At 51.0% G+C, this 18,700-nt stretch overlaps 1 protein-coding gene across 2 annotated transcripts; it reads right to left on the bottom strand.

Moving 5' to 3' along the window:
* Window positions 1-2,529: 2,529 nt before the first annotated feature.
* ABHD6 (abhydrolase domain containing 6, acylglycerol lipase) lies at window positions 2,530-14,385 on the bottom strand. 2 transcript variants are annotated; one of them, XM_061456022.1, is made up of 9 exons: window positions 13,713-14,385; window positions 11,942-12,089; window positions 8,474-8,630; window positions 7,944-8,057; window positions 7,608-7,740; window positions 6,230-6,387; window positions 5,356-5,410; window positions 4,796-4,896; window positions 2,530-4,393 (listed from the first exon to the last, which is right to left on the bottom strand). In XM_061456022.1, the coding sequence occupies exons 2-9, from the start codon at window positions 12,058-12,060 to the stop codon at window positions 4,217-4,219; spliced, it is 1,014 nt and encodes a 337-aa protein (XP_061312006.1). In that variant the 5' UTR covers window positions 12,061-12,089; window positions 13,713-14,385; the 3' UTR covers window positions 2,530-4,216. The 2 variants fall into 2 exon arrangements, with proteins under 2 accessions (XP_061312006.1, XP_061312007.1); XM_061456023.1 differs by lacking the exon at window positions 13,713-14,385 and adding an exon at window positions 12,538-12,558.
* Between the last annotated feature and the right edge of the window lie 4,315 nt (window positions 14,386-18,700).

Here is an 18,700-nt window from a genome sequence, read left to right as displayed (position 1 = left end):
TAAACTTTTAATATATAAATAAAATACTTAATTTTATATATAAAAAATTATCTATGTTTAAATAAAACCTGAGCAGTTTGCCCTGACAGACACTGGAACAGATTATCTTTTAAGGCAGAATAAAAGATCAAGAGCCAAAATAAAGGGCAATGTTAATCACAGGTTATAAATACGTATATAAAATAAGTACATATAATATATGATATTATATAATTATATATTATTCTTAATAGTTTATATAAAATTAATATATTAACTATATATTGATATTGTAATAAATTATAATATATATAAATATACTAATAACATATAATAATAGAATATATTAATATTATATAATAATATTTAAATATAAATATAATATAATTAAAATATATTTTATGCTTATTTTTTATACGGATATTTATAAATCTAAACCTTTTTGTATATAATTGTAGTAATAATTCATATCTATACATAAATATTATATATTCATATTTCATACAATTATAACAATAATTTATAGTTATATATATTCAGACATAAATGCTTATATATACTTACAAATATATAAAATATATATAAGTATATAAATAATAATTCATATTTTATATATATTTTTAAAAACAAATTTATAAATGTTCTATATTTGTATATGATTTATATGTTTTTATATATTTATAAGTATATAAATATATCTTTTATATATTATATAGTCATATATGTAATAATATGATATATATTTATACATATTTACATGTAAATATATAAGTATATATTTATAAATGCATTGTTTATAATACATAAAATATAATATATTGGTATAGTTATATAACATGTATTATATATTAATTATATGTACATTCAGCCTGTGATTAACATTGTCCTTTATTTTGGCCCTTGATCTTATATTCTTCCTTTAAAGATCATCTGTTCCAGTGTCTGTCAAGGCAAACTATTCAGGTTCACATAATTCTTCAGAGTTGTGAAATCAGTAATAATTTCATTTTAAAGTAAAACTGAAGACAAATCAAGCATCCTTGATTTTTTGATTGTTTTTTTTCATCCAGGTTTCTATGCAGGCAGAAGATAAGGTGGCTTTCACGTAGTTGCATTTCATCAGAGCAAGACTTACTTGTTTAATGGCCATAGAAGCAGCCCTTCAGGAGGAAGTCTGGGGAAAACAGAGATTGGAGCTTGGAATCTTGAGAGGCAGGTTGAAAGCAGAAGCATGAAGTGATTTTGCCCACGTTTTGAGGGCACCGTATTTTCCTCTTCAGCAGTAGCTGGGTGCATACAAAGTGCCAGGAGCTGCTGCCACCAGCTCTGCCCTTCTGCTCCTACTGACACCCCAGGGGCAGGGTGATGGGCACCACCATGGACCTGGATTCTCAGCAGCAGAACAGCTTGCTCTAAGGCATTGGTAAGTTTCTCAGCAAGCCAGCCCTGTTGTGTTTTGCAGCCTTTTCTCAGGATACAGTGAATGAGTCTTGGCAAGACCTGTAACAGCCAAGGGCTGACTCCTTACTTAGCTTTCCTATGAGTCTCTTCATCCATGAGCCTTGCAACCCAGCCCATCCTCAGTACTGACCCAGTTTATTCATGTAACTACAAGGAAAACAACACTTAAACACCAAACAACAAAACAAAAGGCAAACCTCTCCCTCTTGGCATGCCAGCATGGTCAGGCTATGTGCAGGTTCCAGTGCCAGGCTCACCAAGACTGGGATCCAGTGGTTTCCTTTTGGCTCCCCCAGTTCTGTCCACAGGACCCCCAAAACCACCTGGAGCAGCAGCACCTTCTTCTGCCCCAGGAACAGAGCCTTACCCGGGCCATTGCTGGGGCTCACTGCAGGGCTCAGTGCTAAGAAAGCAACCTTTGCAGAGTGTGGGCTCTTATGGCTCCCAGCAGGAAATGGGGGCTATTGGGAACAGCTGCCAGTGTTACTGGGTCTCTCTACCTCTGATCAGTGGGCTCAGCTGATGCTATGGGGTCAGCTTGGGTTGGCATGGGCTCAGTCAGGAGGAGTAGCACCACGCTATCTTGCTTCTCAAGTGTTTAGAGACTCCTCTTAATAAAAGGGAAAAAAGCAAAATCTGTATTGTGTTTGAAGAGATGAGGCTCGAGCCTTCCTGCTCTTCACCATCTCCTCGCCATTGCTCAAGGCAAAACCTGCATCTCCCAGAAATGTGGGGAGGACTTTCCTCCAGCAGAGCAAGTCCCCTGTGCTGTGCATCATGCCACACCACAGCCCTCTTATTCACGGAATCACAGAACTGTTTGGGTTGAAGGGACCTTAAAGCTCACCCAGTTCCAACCCCTGTCAAGAGCAGGGGCCCCTTCCACTAGAGCAGGTTGCTCCCAGCCCCGTCCAACCTGGCCTTGAGCACTGCCAGGGATGGGGCAGCCACAGCTTCTCTGGGCACCCTGTGCCAGCGCCTCAGCACCCTCACAGGGAAGAGCCTTTTCCCAATGTATAATCAAAATCTACTCTCTTTCACCTTAAATGCATTCCTCAAAGGAAAAAATAATCATTGCATAGCAGACTCCTTCAATCACTAGATTTTAATAGCCATATAAATCCTTTGCATACAGCAATCTGTAGCATATGAGAAACCATAGAGATACCAAACAACATTTTCTGGCTTTAACCACATAAAACTATCAGCAATTTTTATTTTGTTTTTTTTTAGATCAACTCCTGTAGTAGAAACAATAACCAAGCAATAACAGCAAACCTCTGATCTGCTAAAAGAACAATGCTTCTTCTCTCAAAAAGAGCAGAGAAGCTGACAGGGAGTTTCAGATACCTGTACAGATCTGGGGACCTCAGAGAGACGTCGTGAAGATGGCTGTCAGCACCGCAAGCCTGCGCACCCAGTCGGAGGGGCTCTGGTCTAGGGGTGTCAGCCCCGAGGAGCACTGGGGGTGATGCCATCTGCTGATTCACCTTCAAGAGACCCATGCACCTCCATGCCCTCCAACAGCCTGAGTCCTGCCTGAGACAGGACCAGCCCCTTCCCCGTGGTGAGTGTCTCACCCAGGGACATGCAGGACCTGTCTCCTCGCAGGCTGCAAAGTGTATCTTGTCTGCATCTCCCATTTCCACCTACAATTCATCACTCAGCAGTTACAACCATCCAGAGGACACACAAGTACACCGAACCTTCCCACACCACCGCCCAGAGCCTCGCAGGAGACCTGCCCCCCTCCTCCCCACCCAGCAAGCCCAGGAGCCCGCATCCCCTGCGCTATGCACACACACACAGCCTGCTCCAGCCCTCACGCCTGGTTTCAGCGACGCTGGCGTTCGCAGAATTCACGGAATTCATTAAGGAAGTCGCTATTTACATCAACGTGTTCAGCAACGCGATGTGATGGAAGAGCTGAGACAAGAGTTTGCCCGAGTTTGCTGACTCGCACCCTGCCCACGGGCTTATTGCTGACTCAGGCTCGGGGGCCGAATTGCCCCGGGTCGTTTCCATCCCTCTGGCTCACATGCCACCATCTGCATCCCAAGTTTTGACTCTCTATGTTCACCCTCAGGGGGAACCATCCCATGGGCAAGGCAGGCTGTGCGTGGACGCCGTACCCTGGGCAATGTTAAGGCATTACATATACACGGGAGCTGTTCAGGGATTTAGAAAACCCACTCAAAGTGTAAACATTTTGCACATACAGTCATTGGACTCCTACGCATGAAGTTTTCTGTTGTTTTCTGCATAAATCACGAGTTAAGGAGCTACACAAAGAGCACTCGAGCTGGAGCACTGGGGTTCTCTTACAGCACAGCAGCATGCAACGTGACGGGACTCTAAGTAGTAGAAATATTGTTAAGTCTCGGTGCAGGACTCTTCCACCTTCCTACACTTATAGAGTTTAGGTAAGTCATTAACAACTACGTGCTGGTAACTTGGGTAAGACGGGCCACTGCGTAAGGAGCTTCAGCACACGGCATGGCTAGCGCTTGGTGATTTCAGCTCGTTTCTACTTTATCTCTAAGTAGAAAAGGGAGAGATTCTGCTTCCATTCCTGTATCTATGGAGGATGCTCAATGACCCCTAGGTCGCTGTGCTGGCGGTGCTATAGGTTTAGGTCTCAGTGGTTCTGATTCTGCCTTCCTCAGGGACTTTGGCACATTCAACCCGATTCATACAAGATCCCTGAGAACTTATCAAAGCTGCAGTACTTTACAATTTAAAAGACCCAGCGTGGGTGCTTGGCTACCCGCCGCGCTCATGCCTGCTTCTTGTTGTTGTCCGTGCTCTGCAGCAGTGCCAGGAACTCCAGGATGAGGTTGGCTGTCTTGCGGGGCCGCTCCACCACCACCGAGTGCCCGCAGTTCTCCAGGATGTACACATGGCAGTCTGGGATAGCGCTCGATAAAACATTGGCACCGGAAACATCCAGGACCTGGATGGCAGGGGAAAACATAGTCAGTCCCACAGGCAGAGCTGGGCTTTGCTGGACACCATAGAAACCCCACTGGAGGTGACTTTGCAAGCTCAAGTGAGATGCTGAGCAGGGATGTGGATACAATCGTTGTGATGCCAGCTCCATCCCATGGTACCCATGCCTGGGAATAGGGCAGGGAGGCTGCATGGTGTCTGTCTCCTCATACAGCCAGGAACTCTTAGATGTTTTTTGACTGGCAGCTCAGTGCAAAGGAGTCATGGCAAATGCTTACACTTCTGTATTTACAGAGCCCTTTGCATAGGGGACAGGGACACACATGTGCCACACTGCGCCCCTGTGGGTGGGCACGGGCAGAGGTGGAAATGTGGTGCTGTGGGTAAAGAGAAGGGGGCTGCATACCTGGTCCTGCCTTCCCCAGATGACCTGCGTTGGCGCTTTGATCTTGCTCATGTTCTCATGCAGAGAGTGCCTGGACTTCTCATTTGCGATTTCTAAAAACACTAGAGGGGACAAGAGGACAGTCAGTCCGACCAGGGGGATGCTCTGCCTTCCCTTTTCACAGGGTCCCTGTGGGTCAGCCCTGCTAGTGTCCCCTCACTGGGAAACCCAGGCAGGGATGATGTGCAGAGCCCCAGTGGGCTCTCCCTGCATAGCCACCAAGTCCCGCTGTGGAAGGACCCTCTCCCAAGCCCATCTCCTTGTAGGTATTAGCACTGATGTACCCAGCTGGGAGGGTGAGGGTGAAGCAGCCACCCCACTGCCCATGGGGCTGGCAGTGCACTGCTACCAGTGACCAAGGCACATCCCCAAACCTGTTATTGATGTTGCCCCCTCCCACCCTCAGCAAGGCAGCAGGGGTGTGCTGGGGCTGAGCAGCAAGCAGGGGACACGGGGTAGCCTGTCCCCACACCCCAAGGTCTGGCTGGAAAGCCCGGTGAGGGGCTGCTGGACACACTTACATTTCCGGTAGAAATCATTGTGTGGGATGCGAACATCAACGAGGCCCTGGAGAATCTGCAGGGGAGCAGAGGAGAGCTGCTGAGGTGGAACCCGTGTGGGGCTGAGTGTTCCCAAGAGCACCCAAGAGCGTGGCAGGCAGCCGGAACCGTTCCCCCACCGCCCCGATGTGCCCTGCACAGCCTGGCCCCAGCACAAGCATCCTCCTATTCACATCTGGCTCTCACAACTGCGCTTAAGTAACACGTATTTCAGCAACAAGTATTTTTGCCTTCTATGATGCAGACCCGAGTTTCTCCCCCAGGCCGGCTACCCACAGCCAGCAGCACACCTCAGCCATGACCGTGCTTTTCTTGCTTCCCTTATTATTTTGCCAGAAGGGTGTTCCCTTATGGTTTTTTCTTACTCTCCAATCTACTGATGCCAGACTTCCTAAGGAAAACCAGCTTAATGGCCAGCTCCTCGCCAAGTTCCTCTTCCCTGACAATAGAGGAATAACATTTCCATCACTTTTGCTAAAAAAGCCACAGACAATTGCTTTCCAGCCGGACAACAGCCGCTTTAGTTATTTAATGCTTCCTGCCAGCCATATTTGCTTAAAAAACCCTTTGACATCCCAGCTCGCTGCCAAAGACCTCAGGGAAGGAAGAATTTCAGTGGGCGCTGGCAGAGGGAGTGGGAAAAGTGAGTTTGAAGGGAAAGCAATGGAAGTGGTGCCAGGGCTGTGCCGCCCGCCCGGGTGACTGGGGAATGGCAGCGCTGGCTCCAGCCCTGGCACCACCTCATCTCCCACCGTGCAGGCTCCAGGAGAAGCAAACCCCTCTCCACCTCTGACCCCCCCTTTCCCAGCCGCTGCAGCCGGCCCGGGCTCCTCACCTGCTGCGGCACCTTGAAGCGCACATAGGAGCAAAGCTTCAGCATGTCCGCCATCTCCTCGGGTGTCGAGGGAATTAAAGGGATCCTGTCGATGAGTTCGGACTCCTGCAGCTCCCGGAGCTGCTTAATGAACTTGCTGTCGGTGGTACTTGGCAGACCTGTGTTGAAGGAGGAAAGGGGCATGAGCTAAAACCCATATGAGACCTCCAGAGGTAGAGCATCGCTGTACCAACCTCCCTCATCCCTGTCTCTGGCCTACTGCCTGTCACTCATTAAAAAGTACATAACAGTGAAAAACAGGGGAAGGAAAACAACCTGTACATAGAGCACCTCAATGTGCACTCAGAGATGCTCCAGGGCTTGACACTGCCAAGCCCCTCGAAGCAACACGAGGTATATTCCCTGTAGACATTCATTAATTCTTTGGCGAAAACTATAGCATTATTTTCCGTGTACCCAGGAGATGCAAACAGTAATGCCCATGCCCACCCAGTGCAGGCTCAGACAGAAAATTTCAGATGCTCCTTCTGTAGGCAGCACTGTGGGGAAAATCCCTCAGCAGCTTAAACTCCACAGCTAACAGCAGCCCCCACACAGAGGTTTTACATCCAGAAAGATCCAAGCAGGCAGCTAACCCCTCTCCAGAGAGGACCTACCCCCACCTTGCCACCCCCAGAGCCTGGTAGCTAGGTAACATTCACTGTGCTTCATTACTTGTGTCTTATCTGGAGCCGCTTTCCGTGTGTGGGAGGGGGAAGGAGCTGCCATGACAACCGGGATGCAGCAAAGCCCTTCCCAGCAGAGAAGCTCCCCATGCCTCCTGTATCACATCATGCCCAGGCTTCCCAAGCCCCTGGTCAAGGGGATGGTGGGGATGGAGAGGTGCTGCATGGGCACACGGGCACCCCACTGACCCATACCCAGCCACCAAGCACCCTTCCCACTCAGAGCACCCAAACATGTGGGGACAGAGCTCTGGCTCCTGAAGCCCCAGCCTTCCAGCACACCAGGGCTCCCAAGAGGCCAGACTGGGGAGGCTGCTCAGGTTCCCCCTCCAGACCCGAGAGGCTGCAGACATGCCATGTAAAATGCCTGCCATCAAAGGGAAAAGGCATTTTCCCCGGAGCAGAATTTGTGCCATTTGCCCTAAGTCCCAGCTTGAGTCACACAAAGGCACAGTGGGGCAAATTCCAAAGTCTTGGAGAAGTGCAGTCAGGACAAGGCTGTGATTTCCTCATGCACCCTGCAGAGATTTTCAGACTGTAAATACAAATCAGTTCAAAAGCCTAAAAGCCTCATGTGCCTCCAGCACTGCTCTGGACTTTCACACCGGCTCCTGTGTGCCCTCTGCCTATCTCACCTCCCCATCATTGCCCACCTGCAGGACAGATGAGGGTCAGGCTGCAAATGTCCTCTGGGTACTGAGCAGCATAGACACCGGCAACATTTCCCCCCATGGACGTGCCAACCAGATGAAAGGGCCTTTTGTTCAGGTTGATGCATTCCACAAACTGGCAGGGGAGCAAAAGGAGCATTGTTAGGGGAGAGCAAGCATGGGGTCATTAGAGAAATGCAACTCAAAGGTCTGAGGCTGGTGGCTCTGCCTGCCTGGGAAGGAAAGGACTGGGGCTGCATGAGGCAACATCCCTCATGTCCCTACAACCCTCAAGTCCCTGCATCCCTCTGCAGAGGCAATGCAATGCTGGGCTTTTACCTGGTGTATTCTCTTAGCTTGTCCACTAATGGAGTAGTCATCCGAGGCTGAGCGGGTTGTGCCCTCATGCCCGGGCATGTCAACACACACCAAGTGCAGGTTCTTTGGCAGGAACTGCAGAAACAAACCAGGGGTGGTTATTGGTGCAGGAAATCTGCTGCGAAGCCCAGGGATGGGAACTGACGACCACGGGTGGGAGCAGGGAGTCGCTCTCCTCCTAGCAGCCCCTGGTTACTCATGCACCACAGTAAGTCAGCTGATGTACCAAGGATGACATGACAAGAAACCACTGCCAAGACTTGCTTCCCATGGAGGAGGCAGGTACATACTGCCATTCGCCTGCAGCTCTGCACGTCGCAGGGATGAAAGGGATCCAACAAGCAATGAGCGCAGAGATAAGAATGGTGTTTCCAGCATGTTACAGCAATCGTCACATCCCATAAACACAACCACTGGGTGCCCACCTCCCCCCCCCAGCCCAGGACCATCAACTTTCACTAAGTAGCAACGTGGTAGAAATGGAGTCCCACCTTCACTATGGACAGCCACATGTCTTTATGGGCTGAGAACCCATGTAGCATCAGGATGGATGGTCGGTATCCAGGTCTCCCTCTATAGGAATAACAGAACTGATAGTCATCGTAGGTTGTGTATCTAACCTGCATACCCAGGGCTCGGCGCCAGTACCTGGAAACAAGGAGAAAACAATACCAATAAGTGAGGCAAGACCAGGACCCAGAGGCAATAGAAACCAGGTGACAAGTTCAAACTCAGGCTCCAGACTGGCTAGTTAGCTAAAGCCAGTTAGGTTGTGCTCATGTCATGGGACTGTCTGCGACTAACTGGGACTAATCCTGAGCATCTGGTCCCTGGATTACATGTGTCCCTTACAGGTGCAGTACTGGCAGCTGGTTACTCACGGCTGCACTGCAGATGGCTTCTGGAGACACTCTTATTTAAAACTTATAAAAAGACCCTAACCAACTGATTTGGCAGTGGAAATGGGCCAAAATAGCAACCCTGAAACTGAAAATGCCCAAAGGTTGATATGAGAACAGAGGCAGTGTGCAGGATGGGCAGGCCAAGGGAGGCACTTGTTCTAGGTGGGTAAGGTGGATCTGTCACAGGTTTATTTGGACACAGTCCCACATCAATGGCAGAACATCACCCCACAGACAAGCATATTGAATCCCAGCCAAAACAACTGTGTTACCCAGGAATAACACAGAGACCCAGTTCCAAAATGACAACTGTACAATCTTTCAAATGTATTCATACACACAGAGAGGACCAGAGGGACCATCGTTACACAGGGTCAAACACTCCTGGGTTAACCCCAGGGAAGCCCAGGCTGTTCCTCCGAAAGCAGAGGCAGATGGCTCCTGCAGCGTGTGCTTGCAGCCTGCTTGAAGAGGATGCAATGAAACTACTGCCCAGAGGGAACCCAGACAGAGATTACTGGTGACACTTTGGACACATGATGTGTGTGTGCAGTCCAAGACAGGGGAACAGGCTCACTTCCTCAGCATTTCCCCTGTGCTCAGATGTAAACCTTTTCAAGACAACTGCTGGGCTGGTCCTGATGGGCAAGATGCTGGCAAATACTTCTATATGTGATAGCAGTATTTATTTGAGATACAAGAGCAAGGTCACCAACGCTGCTGGGCTGTCCTAGCTCTCTGCCCACTCAAAGCTTATGCATAGTGCAATCCTCTTTTAGCATAATCTCTTTTTAGAGGGAGTTAGTGGGACTTAAGCAGCATCTCAGCTCTGGGCTGGTCCTACAAGGAGAGGTGAATTTCTCCCTAATAAGTGTCTTAAGAGCCCTCGCCTCAAAGGCACCGGTGTAAACTGCCGATGGGCAAGATGATAACATTTTTAGCAACTGATCCTGATGGATCAATTCAGGAGAAGGCAAAATAATCTGTGCAAAGCTGAACTGATCCCTCGCAAGGTGTTAACACGCTTAGCGGCAGCGGCTCAACCGATTAACCCCTGGCAGCAGTGCAGGCAGGCTCGGGGCCGGGGTCAGCCTGGACGTCATGGAGGCGCATTAGCAGCAGGGCAGGCAGAGAGGCCACCAGTGACAGAGCCCAGTGTGACCCTTGCCCGAGCCAGCTGAGGACATGCAGAGCAGCGGCAGGGAGGAGAAGAGGGGCAGTGAGTGGTGGGAGAAGGGAGAAGTGCCCCCAGGGACCCCCGGGGACCTGCCAGGAGCGATGCTGTATGGGGCTGAAAGGGGGAAGCAGCACGGAATGCTGCCTGCCCTCTCTCCTGCCTCTGCTGATGGGGAAACACAACGACTTTCCCCCCACAAAGGTGACTCAGAAAGAAACAAATAGGAAAGGAAGAGTGAAGGGCAAGCCCACTCTTCTTTTTCCAATGACCCAAAGAAAACAGAAGCCCATTTACACGCACAACATCGCAGTTACTCCCGCAAGGAGCTGATCCTTCCAGAAATGCTGGAAGAAAAAGAGATGAGGGACCTTACCCTTCAAAAGAAAACATCCCTGCTGATCTCCACTCACACACTCCCTCCCTCAGCTGAACACAGACCCACCTACCCACGGTGCATTTACATTCAGCCCCTAACTTGCAACCCTGAAGAACAAGGCAACAAGGTCTTCCTCACCTCCCTTTCAACCCAGCTCCTCAAAACTCATCCCTTTGCACCTCTTTTTCCCTGTCCTGCCCCCCCTGCCTGTGGACCTCCAAAGGTTCTGCTCTGGTGCAGCAGCATCCCTTTGGCAATCCTCCTCTGAACCCATGAGGTTCATCAGCCCATCAGGGTCCTCCCTGGCTTCCACCGACCACTTCTATGTCCAAAGGGAAACAAAAACACTGGCAGGACCCTGCTCTCCTTTGGAGAACAACGTTTGGCCTACCCATACAACACACAATGGTAAGAAATTCTCCCCTGTGTCAACCTAATCACTGGGGTTTTCATCCCGTCCTCCCTCCTCTCTCAAGCCTCCAGATGCTCTGATTAAACGGTTGGTAATAAACGTGCCGCTAGAAACAGGCTTCATCACGCTGCTGCATGAGCGCTTGGGTGGGTTAACGTCCTCCTCTCACAGGAGGTCACTTTGATTTGGAAACACCCCGTGAGCAAAACTGCAGGAACCACCATCTGCCAGCAGCACGTGAGGGCAGCCTGCCATGCTGCCTGCTGCTGCCTGCGCCGGGCGATGAGACACTGCCCCAGCTTCTGAAGGGAGCCTTATTCCAGCTTTCCCCTGCAACAAATCCAGGCAGGAAAGCTGCCAACATGCTTATCACTGATTTCCAGGGACAGAGGAGGATGGAAGGGTGGAGGATGTAAAGCCTGCCTCCTGGTATCAGAAAGGACGAGATGCAAGGGGGTCAGGAAAAGCATCACTCCATCTTCTCTGCTGCTGCAGCCCAGAAGAGAGGGAGAAAATGAAAAAAGCCTTATCTGTAACTGCTAGCAAGGGAAAAGTCCCTGCCAGCTGAGCAGCACATGAGGCAGCACATGAGCCCAGGGACCCGCGGCAGAGCCAAGGACACCCTTGCTGACAGCTGCATTGATGAGGTGGGAGGTCACCAGGCTGGGGGCCCGCAGTAGCGATGACGCTTTTCCCACCCACAGCCCTGTCCTTGGGGAAAACAACCCAGGAAACTCAGAGACATCCTGCGAGCTGGTGCTTCAGCAGCCCAGGAGCCCCGCTGCAGGACAGCAAGATGCCGGCAGCCCAGCCGAGCCTGCACTCATAAGCCTCAGCAGCAAAAATGCATTGAGAAAGTGCCCTTTCCTTCTCCCAGAGATGCTCAAAGCCCCACACAGCCCCTGGAAACACCACCTCACCCACTGCAATCGCCATCATGGGCGGGAACACCCCCCTCTGTCCACACCGCCTTGCTGCCCACGGGCTCTCTGCAATAAGCCCCATGCGCCTGCGTGCGTGCGGGGACCGGCTGGGGAGCAGGAGTAATTCCACCCCCGGGCTGAAATGAGAGCAGCCAGGCTAAGAACTCACCAGTAGTAGATGCGGATAAGCGCTGAGGGCCAGAGAAGGAATGAGGCCACAAAGGCCAGGATGGGGATGGCCAGGGTGCCACCGGCGATGACAAACATGTTCAGTACATCCAGGTCCATGCTGCTTTTTACTTCCCGGCCTCACCTGCCTGCATTTAGGGAAGGATCAGACATTAAACATCAGAAATGATGACAAGTCAATGCTATACGTAGTACACCCCCTCTGCTCCCATGGAGAGAGGAAAGCAGCTCTGTGAGAGGCAAAGGATACCAGGCAGGACCACAGAAAAGTCTTTGACTTTCAATTAACTCAATTATTTCATTCGGCTCCTTGATGGATCTAATACTGCAATGTTAACCTTTCAGGAGAGCACGTCTCAAACACACAATGAGCCTCCTAACAGGCATGGACCACATCTGGGGCAACAAAGCACAACATGGCCCCTGGGGCAGTTTACAGACACAGGCAGCACAGCACCCCAGGGGTGCAGGCAGGGCTGTATTAAACAGGCTCTACATTTCTTTTCGGAGGCAGGCGTCCATCTCCAGCTCCCCTCCCCCTGCCCGGTCCCAAATCCCCAGCACACAACCACTGACCTAGAATTGATGGCTTGAGCCTGGCTCTCATTACCACTCCGCACAGGCATGAACTAATCAAGGGAGCAGAGCCTATTAATGGGCTCGGGGGCTGAAGGAAACAACCTGGCAGGGCACTCCTTGGTGACTAGCCCTTAGCTGAGACAAACCCATCCCCACCCCCACATCCTCTGTCCTGCCCCACGGATGTTTTGCACTTGTCAATCACAGGCTCCCATCCTGGCTCCCGAGCATCCTTCAGACAAATCTCGGGGGTTGAGGCAGGCAGAGGACACATGGTACAAGGATGACTCTTCACGCAACACCATTCTAGTCCCTGAGCTCGCCCCACCACGAGCAGCTGGGAGATATTATTCTTATTAAGAGATTAAACCCTGTGGCACACACATCTCCTCTAATTCCCCTTGCTAACCAACTTACGCCTTGCCTTCTCCTCGGCACTAGCTCTTCTGACACACATTCATAAAACGAAACCTCCTCAATGCTTGGTCTCCCACCAGCCATCACCCTTCATCACCACCCCACGTTTTTCCATGCCAGGACAGGCAGATTAATTCCTGCTTCCTGCAAGACTCATGGCAGTATGTGGCATGTTGCGTATTACGCCGTAAAACAGGAACAGAATCACTGCAGTCACATCCTCTCCCCCTCCAACGCCATCACACCCCCCCACCTTACACATGACTAATTAAAACAACAGAACCTCTGAAGCAGCAGCCAGGTTTGCTCTCGTTCCCCAGGGAAAATAGGAATAACTGAAATCTGAGGAATAGTGTAAATATTTCCACCAGGCACCTCCTTTTCAAAGCTAAACCTCATTTCCTTTTTCAAGCCCCAACAACACACCATTATTCGTTTCATTAACATTCTGCAGAACGATCTTTGATCTCTGCATAGCTGAACACTGTGCAACAGATAAACTGCATACGGGAGAGCAGGGGGGCTCGGGAGCCCACCTGAGAGCACTTGCTGCCTTTCATTGTGTCACTGAAACCGGGAAGAAATGAAGCACAGAATATTGCCGTCACTCCCATCGGCAACCGGTAACAAGAGAAAGCTGCAGCTAGGGAAAAGCGTGGGGTACAGGAGCCCCTGTGGTTCCCAGCACGGGGTCACCGCCTCCACCGCTCTTGGAAAGCAAAACAAGGGAAAAGCCTTTAAAAAGCCCAGCTTACTTTGCAGAGATCCCCTCCTCCTCTCGGCACAGGTCCCGCGCACTGGGGGTAGCGGCAGTGCCTGAAAACACCGTCAGAAGAGGAAAAAAAAAGGTTAAAATCACACTTCTGCTTTTCTCTTCCTTTCAGGCTCGGTAGCTGGTGACACGGCGAGTTTGAGGACAGCGAGTTTGGGTATTTAAGCCACTGGCTTCCCCTCCAGACGCCTCATCTTCACCTTGTGACCAACCCTTCCCCTGTTTATGTAAATGTCGTCTTTTGTACAATAAAGCCCAACGAGGGCACTTGTTCCAAGCAGGAACAAAGTGCAAGCTGCCATCCGAGATGAATTGAAAGCCAGCGCGGTGCAGAGGGGAGAGCCAGCACCAGCAGCCCCCGCCGCAGCAGGGCTGCACAGCCCCCAGCGAAACAAGGCTCATGGCTGCGCTTCAGGTGATTACAGCTATTAGAACAAAGCCAGATAAGCTGCTTCCTATCTCCTTCCTCTTCGTCTTAAATGTAATTTTCCAAGCGCTCCCAGTGTCTCCCCTCCCCGAGCCTTCCCTATGCGAGTCAGGCTGAAACGCAGCGCAGCCGCAGGAAATTAGTGGAGAGGCAGGGAAACACTGGCTGAACTCGCCAGCAGCTTTCGGCCGCGGAAAATCACGCTAGAGGCTCAGCGGGAGCACCAGATCCAGCCCCCATACGACTGCCCAGGGCTGCTTTGAAGCAGAAAACCCCCTATAGATCCCCTCTGCCATGGCTGCAGGGTTGCCGTCCCCGCTGTGCTGGCAGTTTTGGCAGGGCCATGGCAGCCACTGCTCACCACGTGAGCCCCGGCACCCAATGCCGGCCACGCGTACCCAGCCAGCCCTGTTCAGGGCCCCCGCTGGCCATGGGTACCCAGGGAGCCCCATGCTGTGGCCAAGCCTCCTCCTGCGTGGGCAGAGCATCACCACCAATCTCCATGGCGATGGAGGTGCTCGGAAGAAAAATGCCAGCAAGCCCAGCTCCGTGGTCAGAGGCTGCCACCATCACCGCAATCCTCGGTACCTCCAGCCACATAAAGCCACCTGTGCCCCCAGCAGCGCTGCGAGAACATCAGCTCCACAAAGCCATGCAGTATCAACCCCCTGCGACGGTGCTTTGCACTGGCACTGATCACCCTCCCTGCTGCACCAGGTATCAGGGACAGGAGTGGGCAACACTGCCCCAAGGACGATCCTTTGCTACCAGCTAGACAGACATCATGGGCTTAAAAGTGACCCCGTGGTAACAACTGTAAGTCTTCAAACTACAGCTCATCCATCACTCGGAGGTGCCTTGTGACCAAGAGTCACAGCAGATGGCCCCAAGCATTGCTACTGCTTCTTGGAAGGATCTCTGAGTACCTCATAAATTAACTCACAAACATCAGTTAGGCAAGTCTGATAATTGCTGTGATCCCTGTGGTGATAAGGCCAAATGGGATGAGCACCTGACAGGACAGATGCCAAATCAGGAGCAGCAGTTCTCACACCAGCATGTGAGCCACAGCCCCTGTGTCCCACCTGAATGGAGAAGCCCCCAAACAAACCACCCCAGGTAATGGGATGGACCCAGGACAGGTGCTAACAGGAGGCTTCAGTGTCTGAGATGGGGTCCCCAAGAACTCCAGCTCACACGCTAGCTGTGTAAGAAAAACCCAAAACCTGCAAGTGAGCCATTTCCCTTGGAATCCACTTCCCCCTTGACATCCTCAACAGGCAGAAAAATAATATTGACTATAAAAAACAACTAATATTGCTTATGTCCTCAGTGGTATATTTTGTACCATGACCTTTTAGATGAGAGTCAGAGTGAAGTTATAATTTAAGATCTGTTAATATTTGAAAGATCTCTGTCCATCAGCCAGCCAGCTCTCAATCTTAATCCAGCCTCCAGAGGGCTGGGAGTAGGAAACATGCCCTTTCACCTTCATTTATTTATAGATGGCAGAAATGAGATCATTATTTCTGCAGCGCCGTTTCACAAGACGTGCATCTCTAACCTGAGTGTACCTGTGCTCTAATGTGAGCTGGGCTGGTCCCCATCGCTGCTGCTGCACCCCAAAAACGGGACAAGCCGGGACAAGCTGTCAGTGTCACTGCTAGCCAGCCTGGGGACAAGGCGGCTAAGAAGCACACCCGGAGCAGGCTGTGCCACCAGCTAGCTACCGGGTTACAAACTCATCCCATGCCCGTCCTGCTTCCGGACCCTGACACCATCCCCATCCTGCCGCACATGCACACAGCAGAGGATGCACAGCACAGCTCATGTCACGAGTGTACCCGGACTCAGCCCTCTCCGGGGGGGAGGGATGGAGTAGAGATATCAGGGACTACCTCCAGGTCCCCTCTCCCAGCACACAGCATCCCCTCTGCCCCAAAGTAACCTCCTCCAGCAAAATGATGGCATCCTCCAAAGAGCAGCAGCCGAGGTCTGCTGCCCTTCATGCCCCATTTCCTGGGGGGGGGGGGAGGGGGGAGGGGGGGGGGAGAACAGAAATTTTAACGAAAATGGATTAAATATTTATATATATTAATTTATTTCTTGTATTTCGGCTTCTCTCCTGACCTGCCCACTCTTCCTCCCCTCCCCCAGTGATGCCAGGGTTGGGACCCAGAGCGGGGTGGCCCGAAGGGCGTCCCGGCATCCTCCCCCCGGTCTCCCCCGGTCTCAGCATCGCTACCGTCAGCCCCCCACCCCCTCCCCGCCTCTCACCGTGCCGATCCGAGCCGGGCCGGGCCGCAATGGCAGCGCGGAGCGGTGAAACGCGGCGGCTCCGCTGCGCCCTCCCTCCGTCCCTCCGCGCCGGTGCGGCTCCGCGGGGGCGCAGCGCAGCGCTGCGAGGCGGGGATGTGGCGCGGCTGCGGGGGGGTGCGAGGGGGGATGTGGAGGGAATACAACGAGGTGCAAGGGGGGGGAAATAGGGGTGTAAGGGGGAGATGCAATATGGCTGCAGTGAGGGGGCAAGGGAGGGCGTAATGTGGCTTCCAGAAGGAAATAAGTAGGGGTATAAGAGGGATGGAAGTGGGGATGCAGTGGAGCTGTAACAGGAGATGTGATGGGAGTTCAACGGGGGTGCAAGGTGGGGATGCAATAGAGTCGCAGTGGGGGGCTGAGGGGGATAGAACGGTGGGAGGACATAATGGGGCTTCTGTGAGGATAGAAGGGGGTACCAGAAGGCTGGAAGGGGAGCTGCAATGGGATGCAAAGTGGGGATGCATTGCAAAGGTGGCTACAATGGGGAGATATAATGGGACTTCAGTGGAGGTGCAAGGAGGGATGCGATGGAGCTGCAGTAGGGATGATATAATGGAGCTTCCATAGGGGTACAAGAAGGGGGTACAACAGATGGAAGGGGGGATACAGCAGAGCAGCAACAGGGAGATGTGATGGGACTTCAGTGGGGGGGCAATGGAGGGTGCAATTGGGCTGCAGCAGGAGTGGAAGACAGATGTAACAGGGGTGTGATTATGGGACTTAGTAGGGTTTCCACGGGGTTACAAGTGGCACTTGAAATAGGGTGTACAAAGGGGATGCAAAGAGGCTGCAAGAGGGCTTTAATAGAGTGCAAAGGGAACATGAAGGGGATACAACAGAATGGGAGGGGGCTGCAATAATGCTGCGACATGAGTACAAGCAGGATACAACGAGGGTGCAAGAGGAAATGCAAGGCAGATGTATAGGGATGCAGTGAGATGCTTAGGGGATGCACTATCACTCTAATTGGGGGTGCAAGAGGAAATGCAACATGGCTGCAACAGGGATGCAGTGCAGCAGTCCAAGAGGCAATGCAACAAGGAGTGCAAGGGGGACATGACAGGGGTGCAAGGGGTTACAGTGGGGAATGCAGTGCAGCTGAAACAGGGATACAACAACTGATGCAAGGGGGTATGCAAAGGAGACACAGCAGGGATACAAGGACGATGCAATGAGGCTATGGAATTTGCACAGTGGGGTTGCCATGGGGATGCAACAGGGATAAAAAAGGGAATACAGTAAGGCTGCAAAGGGTTACAACAAGGAGATGCAAGGGTAGATACAACAGGGTTTACAAGGATGTTAAGGGGAATGTGGTACAAGTGCCACAGAGATACAAAGGGGAATGGAGAGCTACACCCCACACAGAGAGTGCACAGCCCCTTTGCAGGAGGCCTGTGAACAAGCCTGGGGGGCAGGGGACATCTCCCCCTTCCCCAGGTCCTGGCACAGGATTGCAATCAGGGAGCACAGAGCTCTGTCACATTTCCTATGGAAAGGACACAAAGGCTGAAAGTTTAAATCAGAGCATCCCACTGATACTTTAACACCTGAAACAGGATGTTTAAGCCTGCCACTTAGGTTGCAAGCCTGTTACCTGCCCTCTCTTCCGAACAGATAACACTGTTCGCTCTCAAGAGCTGTATTTCAACCTGCATTTAAAATCTGCTTTGGTTTTTCTTACAACTGCTGTCCAAATCCTTCTGCTATGAACTAATTTACTTCCATCTCCCTTGGGTTGCATATCAGGTTGGTATGCACCTTTAAGATATGCCCAGAAATATAAGAAAACTTAATTAAATTGGAAATGAGATCGGCTCCTGACTAAATGCAAGCAAATTAGGTCAAACCTCACTGATGTGTACTTTGACAAAGGATGTCCCTTTGGACTGGCAGGCTGGGAAAGCCAAGAAAAGAACTGGCATAAAGGGCTTTCCAGGTCAGAGTTTACTACAATAACCTAAAGCTTTTGATAACATGAGCTGTCAGAAGAAATGTATAATCAGAACTGAGGGGTTTAGGTGGCCTGGTTTTTAGGTTTTTAGGAAGGCAAGGCACAGATTCATGCAGCTTTTTTAGGGTTTTGTTTGAAGAGCTTCCCAGTCAAGCTAGGCTAAGCAAAAATGAGCTTCCACTAAGATGACCTAAGCAGACACAGGAGGTATTTCACAAGCCTTTAAACACAGGTTATTTGTTCAACTTTCTCAAGCGCGACCCGAGGCTCC

Source organism: Pezoporus flaviventris, unplaced genomic scaffold (genome assembly GCF_033815535.1).
Source record: "Pezoporus flaviventris isolate CSIRO_AGI_PZ_B2104156 unplaced genomic scaffold, CSIRO_AGI_Pfla_v1 ptg000021l, whole genome shotgun sequence".
NCBI classification, from domain to species: domain Eukaryota; kingdom Metazoa; phylum Chordata; class Aves; order Psittaciformes; family Psittacidae; genus Pezoporus; species Pezoporus flaviventris.
This window is presented reverse-complemented; position numbering and strand designations above follow the sequence as displayed.